At 39.8% G+C, this 19,259-nt stretch overlaps 1 protein-coding gene across 8 annotated transcripts in view; it reads left to right on the forward strand.

The window, feature by feature from the left end:
• The window catches only part of PDE1C (phosphodiesterase 1C), a 536,493-nt gene that overhangs the window by 474,853 nt on the left and 42,381 nt on the right, over positions 1 to 19,259 (forward strand). For all 8 annotated transcript variants that reach the window (XM_046020570.1, XM_046020562.1, XM_046020563.1 and 5 more), the window contains 2 exons: positions 40 to 270; positions 12,642 to 12,719. In XM_046020570.1, the coding sequence (XP_045876526.1) occupies positions 40 to 270; positions 12,642 to 12,719 (309 nt within the window). The remainder of the gene's footprint in view (positions 1 to 39; positions 271 to 12,641; positions 12,720 to 19,259) is intronic.

Here is a 19,259-nt window from a genome sequence, read left to right on the forward strand (position 1 = left end):
CATCTTTTCTGTCCCTTTCCTGACTTGCCATGGGTATAGAGGAGAAGGCCAAGAAGGAAGCAGAGGAAAAAGCTCGCCTGGCTGCAGAGGAGAAGCAAAAGGAAATGGAAGCCAACAGCCAGGCTGAAGAAGGTGCAGCTGGCAAAGCCGAGAAAAAGACATCTGGGGAAGCTAAGAATCAAGTCAATGGAACGCGCACAAACAAAAGCGACAACCCTCGTGGGAAAACTTCCAAAGCTGAGAAGTCCTCAGGAGAAAAACAACAGAATGGTGAGTACAGTTTCACTGGTGAAAGGCTCTTTTCAGGGTGTTAATGATGTGATGAATGGAGACTGGCAAACAACCGCACCTAGGAGGATGGCTCTCAGAGCCTGTCTCAGAGCCGGTCCCCCCAGCTGCTGCTCATCACATCTCACTGGGCCATGGATTCCATTAGGATCCCATCAAAAGAAGCCAGAGGCTGGCTTGGGCCTTTCTCTCTGGGGAGATTTATGCTTGTCAGACCTTTCCCAGCTGTTCTGGAGACTCTGGTCAGTGCCGGCCTGTCCACTGGGGAAATAACTATTACCAATCTGAGCACATTCCTGAGTGCGTACAGCCCAGATGCGTAGATGGAAAGTGTCTCCCATATGCACCCTCCCTCTAGTAGGCAGGGCTGGGACTCAGGTCTGTGTGTCTGTAGGTGAATAAGTATATACATTAGGATGACCACCTGTCCCCTTTGCCTGGGGACTGAGGAGTTTCCTGCATCTAGAGCTTTAGATTTTAAAACAGAAAAGTACCAGTCAAACCCAGATGATCTGGTCACCACCTTAAATGCACTATGCTTGACGCTGAGAATTTAGAAGTAGAGAGGCCATAGGAAGTCCACAATCTCATAGAGGACATGTGCATCCTTAGAAATAATTCTGAGCAAGTAATAGTCATGGCGGGGGGAGGAGTCAAGATGGCGGAGAAGTAGCAGCCTGAGACTACATCAGGTAACAGGAGATCAGCTCGATAGCTTATCTAAACATAGCAAACACCTACAAATCCAACGGGAGAGCGAAGAGAAGAAGAACAGCAACTCTAGAAACAGAAAATCAACCACTTTCTGAAAGGTAGGACTGGCGGAGAAGTGAATCTAAAACGACGGGAAGATAGACCGCGGGGGGAGGGGCCGGCTCCCGGCAAGCGGCGGAGGAACGGAGCACAAAATCAGGACTTTTAAAAGTCGGTTCCACTGAGGGACATTGCTCCAGGGGCTAAACCGGGGTGAAGCCCACGCGGGGCCAGCGTGGCCCCAGGCCCCGCAAGGTCACAGAAGGATTGGGGGTGTCAGAGTGTCGGAGAGCTCGCAGGTATTAGAACGGAGAAACCGGCTGCAAAGACAGAGCCGAGGACTGAACTCTCGGCTCGGGGTTACCTTGAGCTGGTCGCGGGCTGGGTGAGCTCGGAGCGCGGCTAGAGGCTGGGGATACGGGAGTGATTGGGTGCTGTCCTCTGGGGGCGCGCTGAGGAGTGGGGCCCCGGGCTCTCGGCTCCTCCGGGCTGGAGACTGGGAGGCCGCCATTTTCATTCCCGTCCTCCGGAACTCTACGGAGAGCGTTCAGGGAACAGAAGCTCCCAAAAGCGAACCCGAGCCGATTACTTAGTCCGGCCGCCGGTAAGGGCGGTGCAATCCCGCCTCGGGCAAAGACACTTGAGAGTCACTACAACAGGCCCCTCCCCCAGAAGATCAACAAAATATCCAGCCAGGACAAAGTTCATCTATCAAGGAGAAAGCAGATTCAATTCCTAAGACAGCAGAGCAATTCCAGAGGAGGAGAAAGCAAAGCACGGAACTCATGGCTTTCTCCCCATGATTCTTTAGTCTTGCGGCTACTTCAATTTTTTTTTCTTTTTTCAATTTTTTATTTTTTTTTTCTTTTTTCAATTTTTTTTTCTTTTTTCTTTTTTCTTCTTCTGCTGAATTTTTTTAAAAACTTTTACCCTTTTCTTTTTTAACGTTTTTTGACTAGTTCATCTAAATATATATATTTTTTCTTTCTTTTTTATATTTTTTTATTTGTTTTATTTTTTAAATTTTTTTCTTTTTTTTTTTTTCTTTTTTTTTTCAGAACCTGTTTTTTATCCCCTTCCCCCCCCCCCCAATTTGGGGTCTCTTCTGATTTGGTTACAGCGCATTTTTCTGGGGTCTTTGCCACCCTATTAGTAGTTTATTTGCTCCTTCATATCCTCTTATCTGGACAAAATGACAAGGCGGAAAAAATCACCACAAACAAAAGAACAAGAGACAGTACCGAAGGCTAGGGACCTAATCAACACAGACATTGGTACTATGTCAGATCAAGAGTTCAGAATGACGATTCTGAACATTCTAGCCGGGCTCGAAAAAGGCATGGAAGATATTAGAGAAACCCTCTCTGGAGATATTAAAGCCCTTTCTGGAGAAATTAAAGAACTAAAGTCTAACCAAGTTGAAATCAAAAAAGCTATTAATGAGGTGCAATCAAAAATGGAGGCTCTCACTGCTAGGATCAATGAGGCAGAAGAAAGAATTAGTGATATAGAAGACCAAATGACAGAGAATAAGGAAGCCGAGCAAAAGAGGGACAAACAGCTACTGGACCATGAGGGGAGAATTCGAGAGATAAGTGACACCATAAGACGAAACAACATTAGAATAATTGGGATTCCAGAAGAAGAAGAAACAGAGAGGGGAGCAGAGGGTCTATTGGAGAGAATCATTGGAGAGAATTTCCCTAATATGGCAAAGGGAACAAGCATTAAAATCCAGGAGATGCAGAGAACCCCCCTCAAAGTCAACAAGAATAGGTCCACACCCCGTCACCTAATAGTAAAATTTACAAGTCTTAGTGACAAAGAGAAAATCCTGAAAGCAGCCCGAGAAAAGAAATCAGTAACATACAATGGTAAAAATATTAGATTGGCGGCAGACTTATCCACAGAGACCTGGCAGGCCAGGAAGAGCTGGCATGATATATTCAGAGCACTCAACGAGAAAAACATGCAGCCAAGAATACTCTATCCAGCTAGGCTATCATTGAAAATAGAAGGAGAGATCAAAATCTTCCAGGACAAACAAAAACTGAAAGAATTTGCAAACACCAAACCAGGTCTCCAGGAAATATTGAAAGGGGTCCTCTAAGCAAAGAGAGAGCCTAAAAGTAATAGATCAGAAAGGTACAGAGACAATATACAGTAACAGTCACCTTACAGGCTAATAATGGCACTAAATTCATATCTCTCAATAGTTACCCTGAATGTTAATGGGCTAAATGCCCCAATCAAAAGACACAGGGTATCAGAATGGATAAAAAAACAAAACCCATCAGTATGTTGCCTACAAGAAACTCATTTTAGACGCGAAGACACCTCCAGATTTAAAGTGAGGGGGTGGAAAACAATTTACCATGCTAATGGGCATCAGAAGAAAGCTGGGGTGGCAATCCTTATATCAGATCAATTAGATTTTAAGCCAAAGACTATAATAAGAGATGAGGAAGGACACTATATCCTACTCAAAGGGTCTGTCCAACAAGAAGATCTAACAATTTTAAATATCTATGCCCCTAACGTGGGAGCAGCCAACTATATCAACCAATTAATAACAAAATCAAAGAAACACATCAATAATAATACAATAATAGTAGGGGACTTTAACACTCCCCTCACTGAAATGGACAGATCATCCAAGCAAAAGATCAACAAGGAAATAAAGGCCTTAAATGACACACTGGACCAGATGGACATCACAGATATATTCAGAACATTTCATCCCAAAGCAACAGAATACACATTCTTCTCTAGTGCACATGGAACCTTCTCCAGAATAGATCACATCCTGGGTCACAAATCAGGTCTCAACCGGTATCAAAAGATTAGGATTATTCCCTGCATATTTTCAGACCACAATGCTCTGAAGCTAGAACTCAATCACAAGACGAAAGCTGGAAAGAACCCAAATACATGGAGACTAAACAGCATCCTTCTAAAGAATGAATGGGTCAACCAGGAAATTAAAGAAGAATTGAAAAAATTCATGGAAACAAATGATAATGAAAACACAACAGTTCAAAATCTGTGGGACACAGCAAAGGCAGTCCTGAGAGGAAAATATATAGCGGTACAAGCCTTTCTCAAGAAACAAGAAAGGTCTCAAATACACAACCTAACCCTACACGTAAAGGAGCTGGAGAAAGAACAAGAAAGAAACCCTAAACCCAGCAGGAGAAGAGAAATCATAAAGATCAGAGCAGAAATCAATGAAATAGAAACCAAAAAAACAATAGAAAAAATCAATGAAACTAGGAGCTGGTTCTTTGAAAGAATCAATAGGATTGATAAACCCCTGGCCAGACTCATCAAAAAGAAAAGAGAAAGGACCCAAATCAATAAAATCATGAATGAAAGAGGAGAGATCACAACTAACACCAAAGAAATACAGACAATTATAAGAACATACTATGAGCAACTCTACGCCAACAAATTGGCCAATCTGGAAGAAATGGATGCATTCCTAGAGACATATAAACTACCACAACTGAACCAGGAAGAAATAGAAAACCTGAACAGGCCCATAACCAGTAAGGAGATTGAAACAGTCATCAAAAATCTCCAAACAAACAAAAGCCCAGGGCCAGACGGCTTCCCAGGGGAATTCTACCAAACATTTAAAGAAGAACTCATTCCTATTCTCCTGAAACTGTTCCAAAAAATAGAAATGGAAGGAAAACTTCCAAACTCATTCTATGAGGCCAGCATCACCTTGATCCCAAAACCAGACAAGGATCCCACCAAAAAAGAGAACTACAGACCAATATCCTTGATGAACACAGACGCAAAAATTCTCGCCAAAATACTAGCCAATAGGATTCAACAGTACATTAAAAGGATTATTCACCACGATCAAGTGGGATTTATTCCAGGGCTGCAGGGTTGGTTCAACATCCGCAAATCAATCAATGTGATAGAACACATTAATAAAAGAAAGAACAAGAACCATATGATACTCTCAATAGATGCTGAAAAAGCATTTGACAAAGTACAGCATCCCTTCCTGATCAAAACTCTTCAAAGTGTAGGGATAGACGGCACATACCTCAATATTATCAAAGCCATCTATGAAAAACCCACTGCAAATATCATTCTCAATGGAGAAAAACTGAAAGCTTTTCCATTAAGGTCAGGAACACGGCAGGGATGTCCATTATCACCACTGCTATTCAACATAGTATTAGAAGTCCTAGCCTCAGCAATCAGACAACAAAAAGAAATTAAAGGCATCCAAATTGGTAAAGAAGAAGTCAAACTATCACTCTTCGCAGATGATATGATACTATATGTGGAAAACCCAAAAGACTCCACTCCAAAACTGCTAGAACTTGTACAGGAATTCAGTAAAGTGTCAGGATATAAAATCAATGCACAGAAATCAGTTGCATTTCTGTACACCAACAACAAGACTGAAGAAAGAGAAATTAAGGAGTCAATCCCATTCACAATTGTACCCAAAACTATAAGATACCTAGGAATAAACCTAACCAAAGAGACTAAGAATCTATACACAGAAAATTATAAAGTACTCATGAAAGAAATTGAGGAAGACACAAAAAAATGGAAAAATGTTCCATGCTCCTGGATTGGAAGAATAAATATTGTGAAAATGTCTATGCTACCTAAAGCAATCTACACATTTAATGCAATCCCTATCAAAATACCATCCATTTTTTTCAAAGAAATGGAACAAATAATCCTCAAATTTATATGGAACCAGAAAAGACCTCGAATAGCCAAAGGAATATTGAAGAACAAAGCCAAAGTTGGTGGCATCACAATTCCGGACTTCAAGCTCTATTACAAAGCTGTCATCATCAAGACAGCATGGTACTGGCACAAAAACAGACACATAGACCAGTGGAACAGAATAGAGAGCCCAGAAATCGACCCTCAACTCTATGGTCAACTAATCTTCGACAAAGCAGGAAAGAATGTCCAATGGAAAAAAGACAGCCTCTTCAATAAATGGTGCTGGGAAAATTGGACAGCCACATGCAGAAAAATGAAATTGGACCACTTCCTTACACCACACACGAAAATAGACTCCAAATGGATGAAGGACCTCAATGTGAGAAAGGAATCCATCAAAATCCTTGAGGAGAACGCAGGCAGCAACCTCTTCGACCTTAGCCGCAGCAACATCTTCCTAGGAACAACGGCAAAGGCAAGGGAAGCAAGGGCGAAAATGAACTATTGGGATTTCATCAAGATCAAAAGCTTTTGCACAGCAAAGGAAACAGTTAACAAAACCAAAAGACAGCTGACAGAATGGGAGAAGATATTTGCAAACGACATATCAGATAAAGGGCTAGTATCCAAAATCTATAAGGAACTTAGCAAACTCAACACCCAAAGAACAAACAATCCAATCAAGAAATGGGCAGAGGACATGAACAGACATTTCTGCAAAGAAGACATCCAGATGGCCAACAGACACATGAAAAAGTGCTCCACGTCACTCGGCATCAGGGAAATACAAATCAAAACCACAATGAGATATCACCTCACACCAGTCAGAATGGCTAAAATTAACAAGTCAGGAAATGACAGATGCTGGAGAGGATGTGGAGAAAGGGGAACCCTCCTCCACTGTTGGTGGGAATGCAAGCTGGTGCAACCACTCTGGAAAACAGCATGGAGGTTCCTCAAAATGTTGAAAATAGAACTACCCTATGACCCAGCAATTGCACTACTGGGTATTTACCCTAAAGATACAAACATAGTGATCCGAAGGGGCACGTGTACCCGAATGTTTATAGCAGCAATGTCTACAATAGCCAGACTATGGAAAGAACCTAGATGTCCATCAACAGATGAATGGATCAAGAAGATGTGGTATATATACACAATGGAATACTATGCAGCCATCAAAAGAAATGAAATCTTGCCATTTGCGACGACGTGGATGGAACTAGAGCGTATCATGCTTAGTGAAATAAGTCAATCGGAGAAAGACAACTATCATATGATCTCCCTGATATGAGGACATGGAGAAGCAACATGGGGGGGTAGGGGGATAGGAGAAGAATAAATGAAACAAGATGGGATTGGGAGGGAGACAAACCATAAATGACTCTTAATCTCACAAAACAAACTGGGGGTTGCTGGGGGGAGGTGGGATTGGGAGAGGGGGAGCGGGCTATGGACATTGGGGAGGGGAGGCGAACCATAAGAGACTATGGACTCTGAAAAACAACCTGAGGGTTTTGAAGGGTCAGGGGTGGGAGGTTGGGGGAACAGGTGGTGGGTGATGGGGAGGGCACGTTTTGCATGGAGCACTGGGTGTTGTGCAAAAAGAATGAATACTGTTACGCTGAAAAAATTAATAAAAAGGGGAAAAAAAAAAAAAAAAAAGTAATAGTCATGGCAAGGCAGCCAAATTTAGCTCAAGGATCATGTCAAAAAAGAGACATTGGCCTTCTTGTGTCTGAGGCTCACAGAATGGAGAAATGTCCAAGAAAGCTACAGGGGCTGGTGGTGCCTGAGCCGTTTTCAATGCTGAACTTTGCTGGTCAAATGGGGGGTGGGGACTTCTTCACCAGAGGGACCAAGACAAGCTGAGGCACAAGGGCATGGAATGGTTACCTTGTTTAGGGAAGGGCAGGAAGTTCAGAGTCTCTGGAACTTTCAAGGGCCAAGTTGTAGCAAGGTAGTTTTGCAGTCTGACAGACTTGGATTCGAGGCACAATTGTGCCTCTCACTTCTTGGTGGCCTTGATCAGATTACTTAACCTTCTACTGGTTCTGTGAAGTGTGCAGAGTAATACCAGTTCACGGTAGGGCCACTTATGAGCCTCCAATAATGAGAATGAGAGCCGGAACAATGACAACAATAGAATAATTAGCATTTATTGACTATCCACCAGACGCTCTTTTAAGTCCTCTCTTTACTTGTTTATTCTCTTATCCGCCTGGTAGGCCACTCTGTAGCTATTCTGTATGCTACATAGTCTAAATAAATGAGGAATATGTAGAAGATACTTAGCACAACACTCTCCAATTATTTTTACAGTGAACATATAGAACATGTAGAATCAGAAAACAGTATTTTAATACATATGATAATGTTAATAACTCATATCATGTTCTAAGAACTTTGCATAAATTCCTTCAAGTAACCGTGTGAGCTCCCCAGGAGGTAGAAAAAACTTGTCCTGTCCCTCAGCAACCTGGTTCTGGAGACTGCTCCTAAGTAGCTTTGTATTCAAGTGCACTATTGTCCAGAAAGTATGTTCAATTATATAAGAATTTATGATATACTGTTTGGAGTTTTTAGAGGGCAGTGCAAAGGACACCCTCTCATCCCCTCCGGAGGTCAGAACCAACTAAGAGAGAGATACCAGAATCAGAAAGTCAGTGGTCAACATATTAGCTCTCTTGCAACTGGAGTTGAATTGGAAAGTGTGACTAGGTCTGGTGAGCACATGGGTTTCTTCACACATCTGCCTTGAAGTGAGCTTAGCCAACCAGATACTGGCAGGGCAGGTGGGCCTAGGACCTGCCACCTCATTCCCACCCCAGCACCCCAGCAAGCCAGCACCCCAGAAGGCTGCTTCTGGAGTGATGCAAAAAGTGTGTGTCTTGTAGAAAACACATCTTGGAGGGGGCTGGGAACTAGATAAATAGGTGACTGAACTGAACTTTGCATTCTCAAACTCCTCCTAGATGAGCCTCTCCTTCTCAAAGGAGGAGTATGGAAGGGCTCCTGAGAGAGGCAAGATATGTTTCTTCCCTAATTTTTTTTTCTTTTAGGAAAGTGGGTTAAAAAGGCCTTTTCCTTCATAAAAGTAATATGAATAACATATTGAATGCTTAATATATGCCAGACATTGTACATGAGATTTTACCTACATTAAATCATTTAAAAATGCTAACTCTGTGAGGTAGATATACTGATTCCCGTTTTGCAGATGAGGAAATGGAGACTCAGAGAGTTAAAATCACTTGCTTATAGTCAAACAACAACTAAGTAGAGATTTCAAGTCCAGTTCAGGTCTGGGTCCAAATTCTGTGTTCTATTATCAGCATGTCACTTCTATTAGCAAGTTTTGGCGCTGTTGGGGAGAGTAGGAAATCAGAGGAATATTGAGGCTCAGCCGAGGTCCACGAGAAGCTTATAATCTCTTCCAGGGTTTAGCGTACTTTTTCTGTAAAGGACCAGATAGTAAATATTGTAGACTTTGAGAACCATGCAGTCTCTACTGCAACTGCTTAACACTCCTGTTTTAGTGCAAAAGCAACCACAGATAACATATAAACAAGTGAACATGGCTGAATTCCAATAAAACTTTGTTTCTAAAAATGCAAGTTTGAATTCTATATACTTTTCAAATACCATTAAATATTCTTCTCTTTTTTTCAACCATTTAATAATATAAAAACTATTCTTAGTTTTGGGGCCATATAAGACCAGGCACTGGGAGCACGTTTGGCTCATGGGCCAGAGTTTGCCAACCCCTTGTCCGGTCAGGGAGAGAAACCAATGAACATAAACATGCCAGTCATAGAGAGGGTTATAAATTCTATGAGATAGGTATAAACAAATACCCAGAGAGGGCAGAGGTGGCAGAAATCAATTCTGAAGACCATTAGAGGGAGAGCCTGAAAGAAACAAACAGGAGCCTGAGTTTTTGACTAGGCTGGGTTGATTTCACAACTGTGTTTATTTCCCAAAGTAATCAACAGTCTGCCATTTCCCTTAAAAATTAAGTATTAAATGAGAGATGGGAAAAGAAGTCAATTTTAAGCAATAATAAGAAAGGCTAATGGTGGTTCGGGACTGTGTTACAGCAGCCTAATGAAAATGATTTATAACTGTGCAGAAAGGCTCTTTTGTTTCCCCTGTTTATTGAATAACAGCTCACATCAGCCATTACTCCATATACAACCCATGGGAAATTACCTAATGGATTCTGTTCAAAGAACATCATCAAACAAACATGTGTCACTTTCCCATCATCCTTCTTTGTGGTCTCCTAAGATACTTCTGGGATGGAACCAGAGGACGGTGGTTAAGTGGAGGTTCTAGAGGTGTTCTCATCAGCCACTATGAGATCCCATTTGGTCTCCATCAAATTACTTCCTTTCTCAGCCTCCCCAACCCTGACTGAGGACAAGGCAGGCTGCCCACAGACTGTTGGCTGGCAAATTGAACCTCTCCTGCGACTTCTGGAAGACATCCTGGTCTTGTTGCAGCTGTGGATAAAGCTCCAGTCCAGGGAAACCTTGAAGGCCTAAAGTATTGTGAATTAGGGTATAAAGGCTCATTTAGGAAAGAAAGACATTTTTCTGCAGGGAATTAGTTTGACTACAGGACTCAAGATCCTTGAGTCCATCTCTGGATCCTTAAAAGAAGAAGGAGCCAGTATTTGGAGTGTTCCGCGGGACCTCCAAAGGAATCCTCGCTTTGGCCACTGATGGTGGTAAAGGGTGATGAGTATGGCCTTCACTTGAGTTCCTCCTGCTTACACTCTGGCTAGAGTTGACCCCCTTTCCCTTCAATCCCTTCATCCAGTTCATCACATTTCAGAATTAAGAGTAAGAGGAAACTTGGGGAATTTACTGACTCCTAACTTGGCTTAGGATTTATCAAATTCCATTGAAAATACTTACTTTGTCAAATATATCACAACCCAAAATGGTCTTGAATCGTCCTTAGATAACCAATTCTTTATAAATCTGTGGGCCAAAAGCATTTAAAAAATGGCAGCAATAAATAGAAGCCTGAAATTGGAAACTTGAGCTTCGTAGGGAAGTTACAGCTTAGCTTCTAGAATCAGACCCATCTATGTATATTGTGGTAGATTGCTTTATTTATGCCTTAGGTTCCATAGCCATAGAACAGAGATGGTAATATAAGTTTCATATCCATTCTTCACAAGTCGGTTTGAACAAATCACTTTGTGGAAAGATCAGTTGGCCATCTCTGTAAAAACTCTCAGACAGATGGCTTAAACCAGATCTACGGCTGCCAACAGGAACAGTTTTACTGCTGGAAGGAGCCACATGCAAGGTTATGGGCAGAGGCGGGGCCCAGGGTGGTGTACAAACCACTGGCAGGCGGCTGGCGTGCTGCTCAACACAGCAGGACGGACCAGGTGTGACTCAGTGGCTACAGGGAAGCCAGAGGAAAACTCACCCTTGGAAAATATCCTCAATCATTTGATGAGTTTGTTATTCTGCAAATTGATGGTTTTGTGAATTAAACTGTGATGAATTTGTCTACTTTCCATCGTAGTACCTTCATAATGGGGTTATTAGAAGAATTTAATGAAACGATGCAGGCAACATGCCTGGCACAAAGAAAGCAGGAAAGATAAGACCCTGCTTACTCCTTCCTGGCTGCAATTATTCTTAGGGTCTTCTTGCTTCAAGAAGTTTGAGTATTTTAGTTGTAAAGTATTCTGGGTTTTATGCAGGCTAAAAAGAAAGATGCCACTAGTAAGATTGTAAGAAAAATTTCCAAAACTTGAGAATAAGGCTGGGGAAAGGATGCCATGTCCTTTCAATGTCATAGTGGCAAACTGTTGAACAGACATGGCCAGGGATTATTTAATTATCTTAGACAGGGGTCAGCAAGAAGTTTTCTGTGTTGGTCCAGCCAGTAACTCGTTCTGGTTTTGCATGTCTCTGTTACAACTATGCAGTGCTTATCACTACAGCGTGAAAGCAGCCACAGACAGTATGTAAATGAATGCATGTGACTATTTCCAATGATTTCTGTTTCCAGATTGGCCCCTGCGCTACAGGTGGATGACTCCTGCTTTAAGAGAACATGACTGTTTAACTTTGTCATTTACTATTGACACAAGCGTAGGTACTGCGAAGTTGTGTGGTAACTTACAGATTTTTGACTGTTAGAAGAGATTACCCCCTTGCCCACAGGTTATGATTTTATTGCCCTGTAGGAGATAACCAGTTTTGTTTCTAACACAGCAATCTCATTTTAACGGTTTTCTAAAAGGCCTATAAATACCCATTTCCTTAACTGCCCTTGGCACCATCCTTACTATCTCTCTGCTTCTTTTGTGAATGAATTAAGTTTTTGACACATGTTTATTCTACATCTATTTGCATAGTGTTTCTGAACACCTACAAATCATATTTCGACAAGCTCGTTACTTAGAATACCGTTTATAACTCCGTTTTAGAGTTCAAATATCATTGCGTGATGTGCCAGAGATCACATTCACTACCTTAAATACATTTGTCCTTATAGTATGTCTATAAAGTAGCTATTATTATCCCCATTTTGCAGATGAGGAAACTGACACTACAGAACTTGAGTAGCTATGAGCTGGCATAATTTACATTTGACCTAAGTTTTTCTGCTCTCCACAGCCCAGTAATAAAGCTGAACTTCCTTTCTCGAAAATGAACATTATTGGCTCAAGGACAATGTCTTAATTTCTGGATCATAATCTAATTTTTAAGACCTAATATATGGTTTAAAAATGTACCCCCTCATGACTAAAATTATACAACTTTTTTTCCATCTTTTTACCTTGACAAGTTTAGGACTATTTATAACTTCCCTTTTAGCTGTATACATATGCTGTTTGTCATGTTTATTACTTTCAGGTGATGTGAAAGATGGTAAAAATAAGACAGACAAGAAGGATCAATCCAGTGTCGGAAGTGATTCAAAGAAAACAGATGGTAAGAGCATAATTCCCATTATATTTTTCCATAAAATGTGCGATTTAATGCAGGTTTGTTAGAATTACACCTAGAATTGAATTGTGATTGTTAATATATTCTTATATTATACCGTTAAAAATCCCTTCACTACATGTGGGGAGTACTCGATCCCTATTTCAGTAATTTACAGATTATCATTGTATCATTGTATCATTCCTCCATCCTATGCTCCATCTCAAATGCATTCTATACCCTCTCTCTTTACTACTTGCCATTTTTTCATTTTCACTTTAAAGTTGCCTCAGGACTTACTGATTGGAATGGGATGGACTACAAGTCTTTTGTTGTGAATTGTGCAGCATAAATGGGAAATGCTCCATGTTTTCAGTTTTAGCATTTTCTCTTTTAATGAGAAATTATTGCTTTTGGTAAGAACAGAAATCTGTTCAGTGTTATCACTGTGTTGGGAGACCTACATGTTGGAGAACGTGCATAGTTGTAGAAAGCAGGTTAGTCAGCAAGAATAAGTCTCAAAGGCAAGTTCCGAAAGGCAATCCCCACCAAGCCAGTTAGACTGAACCTACCTTGTGATGTGCTCCATGAACATTGCTTTTACTTTGCACAAAGAGCATTCTACTCTCTCTAAAGCCTGAAGAGTTCAGATTATATTATCTTTCGGACTTTGTACTATCCTACTGAGAAAACTGTTCTCACCTTTTATATCAGCCTCCTGTTTCATTTGTAACATGGGCTTATTCTTGGCGACTCCTTCATACACGTACATGATATTGAACTGAACATGCATGCTTACTTAGGCAGCACATATACTAAAGCTGAAAATGCAAGCTTCTAGTTAGTGATTTGTGTTAAGAGTCCCAGATGCTTTTGAATCATACCTCCCTAGAGACATTGCATTGGATGCTAAGCTGTTCTTCGATGGTTTGGTTTTAATGTCATTGAAGGACAAATACTGAGTATCCAGATTGAGGAGTAAGAAGAAATTTGAACACAACTCCACCTATTAAAAAGGAAGCAGCCCCTCTAGCTTTCATCTCTAAGCCACTGTGACAGGCTTTCTTTACTCATATGCACGAAATCAGTTCTCAAGCCTTTTCTTTTAAGCTCATTTAATAATTCACTCCAGGTGTCTTATCACATAATACCTAGGGAACACCCATGTGCCGTTTTTCACCAAATTGTTTATGCAAATGGAAACCATGTATCTAATAAAAATAAAAATAAATATCTCCTTGAATGATTGTGACTAAGACATGAATAACACTGAGACAAAACAGAATTCAAGGGGCACCTGGATGGCTCAGTGGGTTAAGCCTCTGCCTTCAGCTCAGGTCATGATCTCGGGGTTCTGGGACTGAGCCCCACATTGGGCTCCCTGCTAGGTGGGGAGCCTGCTTCCCTCTCTCTCTGCCTGCTGCTCTGCTTACTTGTGATCTCTCTCTCTCTGTCAAATAAATAAATATAATCTTTTTTTAAAATTTTTTATTTATTTCTTTTTTTTATATAAACATATAATGTATTTTTATCCCCAGGGGTACAGGTCTATGAATCGCCAGGTTTACACACTTCACAGCACTCACCATAGCACATACCTTCCTCAATGTCCATAACCCCCCTCCCCCTCTCCCAACCCCACCGCCCCCCAGCAATACCCAGTTTGTTTTGTGAGATTAAGAGTCACTTATGGTTTAGGGAGATAAAATCTTTTTTTAAAAAAACCCACAAAAAAACCAGAATTCAAAATGACAGTCATCCTAGCCAAACTTTATTGTGGGTAAGGTTTGTTGCCAGATATCATTAAACCCAAGTCAAGATAACACAAGCCAGAACATGTACAGTAGAGGAGAATGGTGTTAGATATAAACCCAGCACCTGGATACCTGGCCCATTCTGCATCCAGTGACTAGCCCATCTGAATTCCTACAGCATAAAAGTGCAGAGTAACCCAAATCTTTAATGTGGGATCTTATTGCATTTTTATATTCTGCTACAAATATCTATAATATACATACATCATCTGTTATGATGGTGTCATGTGGACTTGTGAGTTAAATTTTATTACCTTCATTAAGCACTTTTATTTTACCTGTGCCATTTATAATTGAATTGTCCCCAAGTATTTAAAATAATTAAACAGCTTTTTTTAAAAAGAGGGGTGTGGGAAGGGGTCAACAGATATTATGTTCTATTGAACAAATAAATGTAAAGCTTAATTGTTTAATGAACATTGTTCTGGGTCCCACTGGACAATGAAAAGAGTTCAATAAATAAAGAAGAGATATTTTCTGATGTCTATTCCTTTTCCCCTCCATAACTCTAACTTTCTTCTGCTTCCAGTGGGTCTGGTGTGTTTATACTATCAAGTTTATACACAAACTTGGACATGAACAACTTTCTGTTTTAATTTCATTGATGGGCTAACATGACATCAGTCATTCTCACTGCTTTGATATCATAAGGACACAGATCACTGGGCTTTAGTTACTTGTGCTATCTTGGCCAAAAATCTTTCCCAGGACTAAAGCCATTCTTGGTGGCATGAAGTGGAATAGATTTTGATCAGCCTCATTTATCTCTTCTATCTTTGGTCATCAAAAGTCTCTACTTAAGGAAAAATTTTAAGTGATATATGGATCAGAGGGTACATTAATTATTAAAATCTGCTAGTAACAATCATATACATTTTGAACATTTCTTTTTAATAGATCCTATTACATTTGATGATGAGAGGTAGTCAGTTTAACTATTGTTAATGCCTCTCCCCCTAATACAAGCCTTGGGAGCTAGAGGTGACCAGCTCTGTCTAATTTTTGAGAGGGAGTATCCAAGCACAATTCAGTGCCCAGTATGACCAAACCCACTATGGTTTGAAGTTGGAGCATTGTACCCATTCAGAAAGAAACCTGATGGAAACTGGACCACAGTTGGTTATTCCCAAATCCACTGAGCTGAGGCACACACAGAGGGAAGGGGTGTGTGCTAAAAGCATAAATTATATCCTGGCATAGTGAAAACATTGCAGTTGAACATTATCTCTGTCAGGCTACTGAGGTACTATTTAGTATCCTGCAGCACTAATTTTCAAACTGGCTTCAAAGAATGAATGTCCTTTGAAACTACATTGTTTACTCTTAGGTAGAAATGTACTAACATAAAAAGATCAGGGCCTCTGAGCCAAGGTTCTCTCAGGGCCTAAACTTTTACAGTGTCACTGGGAGACTGGCGGAGTGCCAGTGAATGAATTATTTTCAGTGTGTTTTTAGTCATGTTTGAAACAGCATAGTCTCTTGGACCTGCCATAATTTTTTATAGTTGCCCAGAAATATGAATTTGCTTTTAACTTTGACTACATTAACAGAGATATAAGAGATAGCCACCATTTGTATCTCTCAGAAGATTGATTATAATTAGGCCCTACAGGGTTAATTGCCAAGTCCCAGAGAGAGAGTTCAGCAGGAATTTCTCCTTCACTGATTGTTCTGGAAATTGGAGTGTTTAAGGGTTTAAATTTCATGAAATTTAAAAGCCAACTGTGTAGAGTGAAAAGAGTGGACAAAAGACCATCTATGTACCTCTGCTTCTGCCAAAGAGGACTAATAAGAATTAGATTCACCCTTTCACCTGAAACAATAATAATCATAATAAAAGACAACTTACATGGAAAAATAGTTTTCAAGATACTGGACATCAAGAAATGAAGAACAGTAATCTCCAAGAAACAGGAAACAAGTTATATAATACCTATGATTGCTCCAGCTTACTCCTTTGAGAGGATTTCCAAGCAACATAGGAGGGAGAACCGAGGCAGACCTGATGGACTCCTTGAGTTGAAGAGTTGAATAAGGGTCTGGGGAGAGCCACTGTGGCTCAAGTTAACAAGATAAAGTACCAGAGAGGGGAGAACTATAGAGATATAGAACTCCAGAAATCTAAAGAGTAGTCATTCATCAGAGTCCTGATTGACCCATACAGATAAGAAACTACCTGAGATCAGGAAAGAACCATTCAAGAGGATTAGAGGGAATGGTCCCAATGTTCACACTTCATATAAGGCAAGAAAAGTGCCTATTCCCAATAGCCAGACTTGAATACCTCATAATTTACAGGGAATTGGGTAGAAGCCACCTAAATGTCTTATTTTGTTAGTTGGGAAGTAAATAGCTATAAGCTAAATGCTGCTTTGTTCTCACCAAATAAACCTTGAAAGCAAGACATAAAAAGATCAAAGTGTTTCTAAATAACTGCACCCCAAAGTTCGTGTATAGGAATACAAAATTATCCAGTACCCAACAAGGTAAAATTCACCATATCCAATATCCCATCAAAAATTGCTGGATGTGCAAAGAAGCAAGAAAATACTATGCATAATAAGAGAGAGAGAGAGAGAGAGAAAACCGAAACAGAAGTTAGAATAGCAGACAAGAATATTACAGCAGTTCTTATAACTATAACCCATATGTTTGAAAGTTGATTAGGGATATGGGAGATATAAAGAAGGGAAAATCAAACTTCTAGAAATAAACACTATAATGTATGAATTAGAAAACATACTGGATGCTACTAGCTGAAAACTTTGGATGAGATTAATAATAAGTACAGTGGGTGAGATTAGACATTGTAGAAAAAAAGAGTAGTGAAAAACTATCCAAAATGAAACAGAAAAAAATTATGAAGAGCAACAGTGAATTTTAGGATATCTTCAACAGCCTAATGTATGTAACTGGAGTTCCTAACATAAAGAAGAGAGAGAGGAAGAAAGAAAAATATTTGATGAAGTAATTTACTTGGGCAAAGCAAATTTTGCCCAATGATGAAAACTACAAATGCACAGACTCAAGAAGCTCATTAAAGCCCAGGCACAAGAAATTTGATAAAATTACACCAAAACATGTCATAATCACATTATTCAAAACCAGTAATGAAGAGAAAATTTAAAAACAGCAAGAGGGGTAACAAATTCATGTACAATTGGACAAAGATGAGGATAACTATAGATTTCTTATCAGAAACAATGCAAGTGAGAAAACAGTGGAGCAGCATCTTTAACATGCTGAACGAATAAAATAATTCAATTAGAATTCTATACCCAACAAAAATACCTTTCAGATATAAAAGCTGAAAGAAGTCATTACTGGCAGACCCCACAGTACAAGAAATGTTAATGAAAGAGAGTAGGGTAACTATGCCAGTTGGAAATATGGACCTGCCCCAAAGAATGAGGCACATGAAAAATGATAACTAGATGGATAAAGATCATTGCCTATTTGAACAAAATAATAGTAATACATCATCTGATTTATAACACATACAACTGAGAGGTACCTGTGTGGTGCCGATAGTCAGGTGGCTTACTCTCGGTTTCAGCTTAGGTGGTAATCTCAGGGTCATGAGATCAAGTACCACGTCGGGCGTCATACTCAATGTGGAGTCTGCTTGAGATTCTTGTCCCCTCTCCCTCTCCCTCTGCTCCTTCTGCGTATTCTCTCTCTCTCAGATAAATAAATCAGTAAATCTTAAAAAATAACATATGTGACTGAAATAGCATAAAACAATAGCATAAACAGACAATAGTCATAAAAAGCTGGGAAGGGAGAAAAGGAAGTATACAAATGTAAAGTTCTACTATACATGAAGTGACATAATATCATTTGAAAGTTGATTGTGGTAAATTAAGAGCATATACTATAAACTCTAAAGCAATTAAAATAATAAAACAAAGACATATAGCTAATAAGCCAACAAAAGAGATAAAATGGAATTGTAAAAATACTTAATCTGCAAGAAGGTTGAAAAAAGATAAGAAGGGAACAAAGAACATATGAGACAAATAGGAAACAAATAGCAAGATCATAGACTTAAAATACACATATCAGTTATGACATTAAATGTCCTAAAGACCCCAATAAAAAGCAGAGATTAAAAAAAAGAAACCACACAAATAGCCCAAAAGTAAAAGGATGGAAATTGGTATATCAAGGTAACTAATTAAAAGAAAATTTGAATGGCTGCATTAATAGCTGACAAAGTAGATTTCATTGCAAGCACTATCACCAGAGATAAAGAAGTTCATTTCATGATAAAGTTGTCCATTTATAAAGACATTATAATAATCTTTTATGCACTGAAGTACATAAAATTAACTGAGAAAAATAATTTTTTTAAACTTTTTAAGATTTTATTTATTTGGGGGAGAAAGAGAGAGAGTGAATGCATGAGTTATGGGAGAAGCGCTGAGCAGGGAGCTGAGGGCTTGATCCCAGGATCCTAGGATCATGACCTGAGCTGAAAGTAGATGTTTAACCAACTGAGTCATCCAGGCACCCTCAGCAAAAAAAAAAATGAATCCATAATTTTATTTAGAGACATTAACATTCCTCTCTTAATCATTGATAGAATAAATAGATGTAAAATCAGCAAGGAGGGAAGATTTGAACAACACTACCAACGAACTTCACCTAAGTGGCATCCCTAGAACACCCAACAATAGAGAATATGCATTCTTTTCAAGTGCACACGGAAGAACATTTATCAATATAGACC

This window comes from Meles meles, chromosome 10 (assembly GCF_922984935.1).
Source record: "Meles meles chromosome 10, mMelMel3.1 paternal haplotype, whole genome shotgun sequence".
In the NCBI taxonomy this organism is placed as follows: Eukaryota; Metazoa; Chordata; class Mammalia; order Carnivora; family Mustelidae; genus Meles; species Meles meles.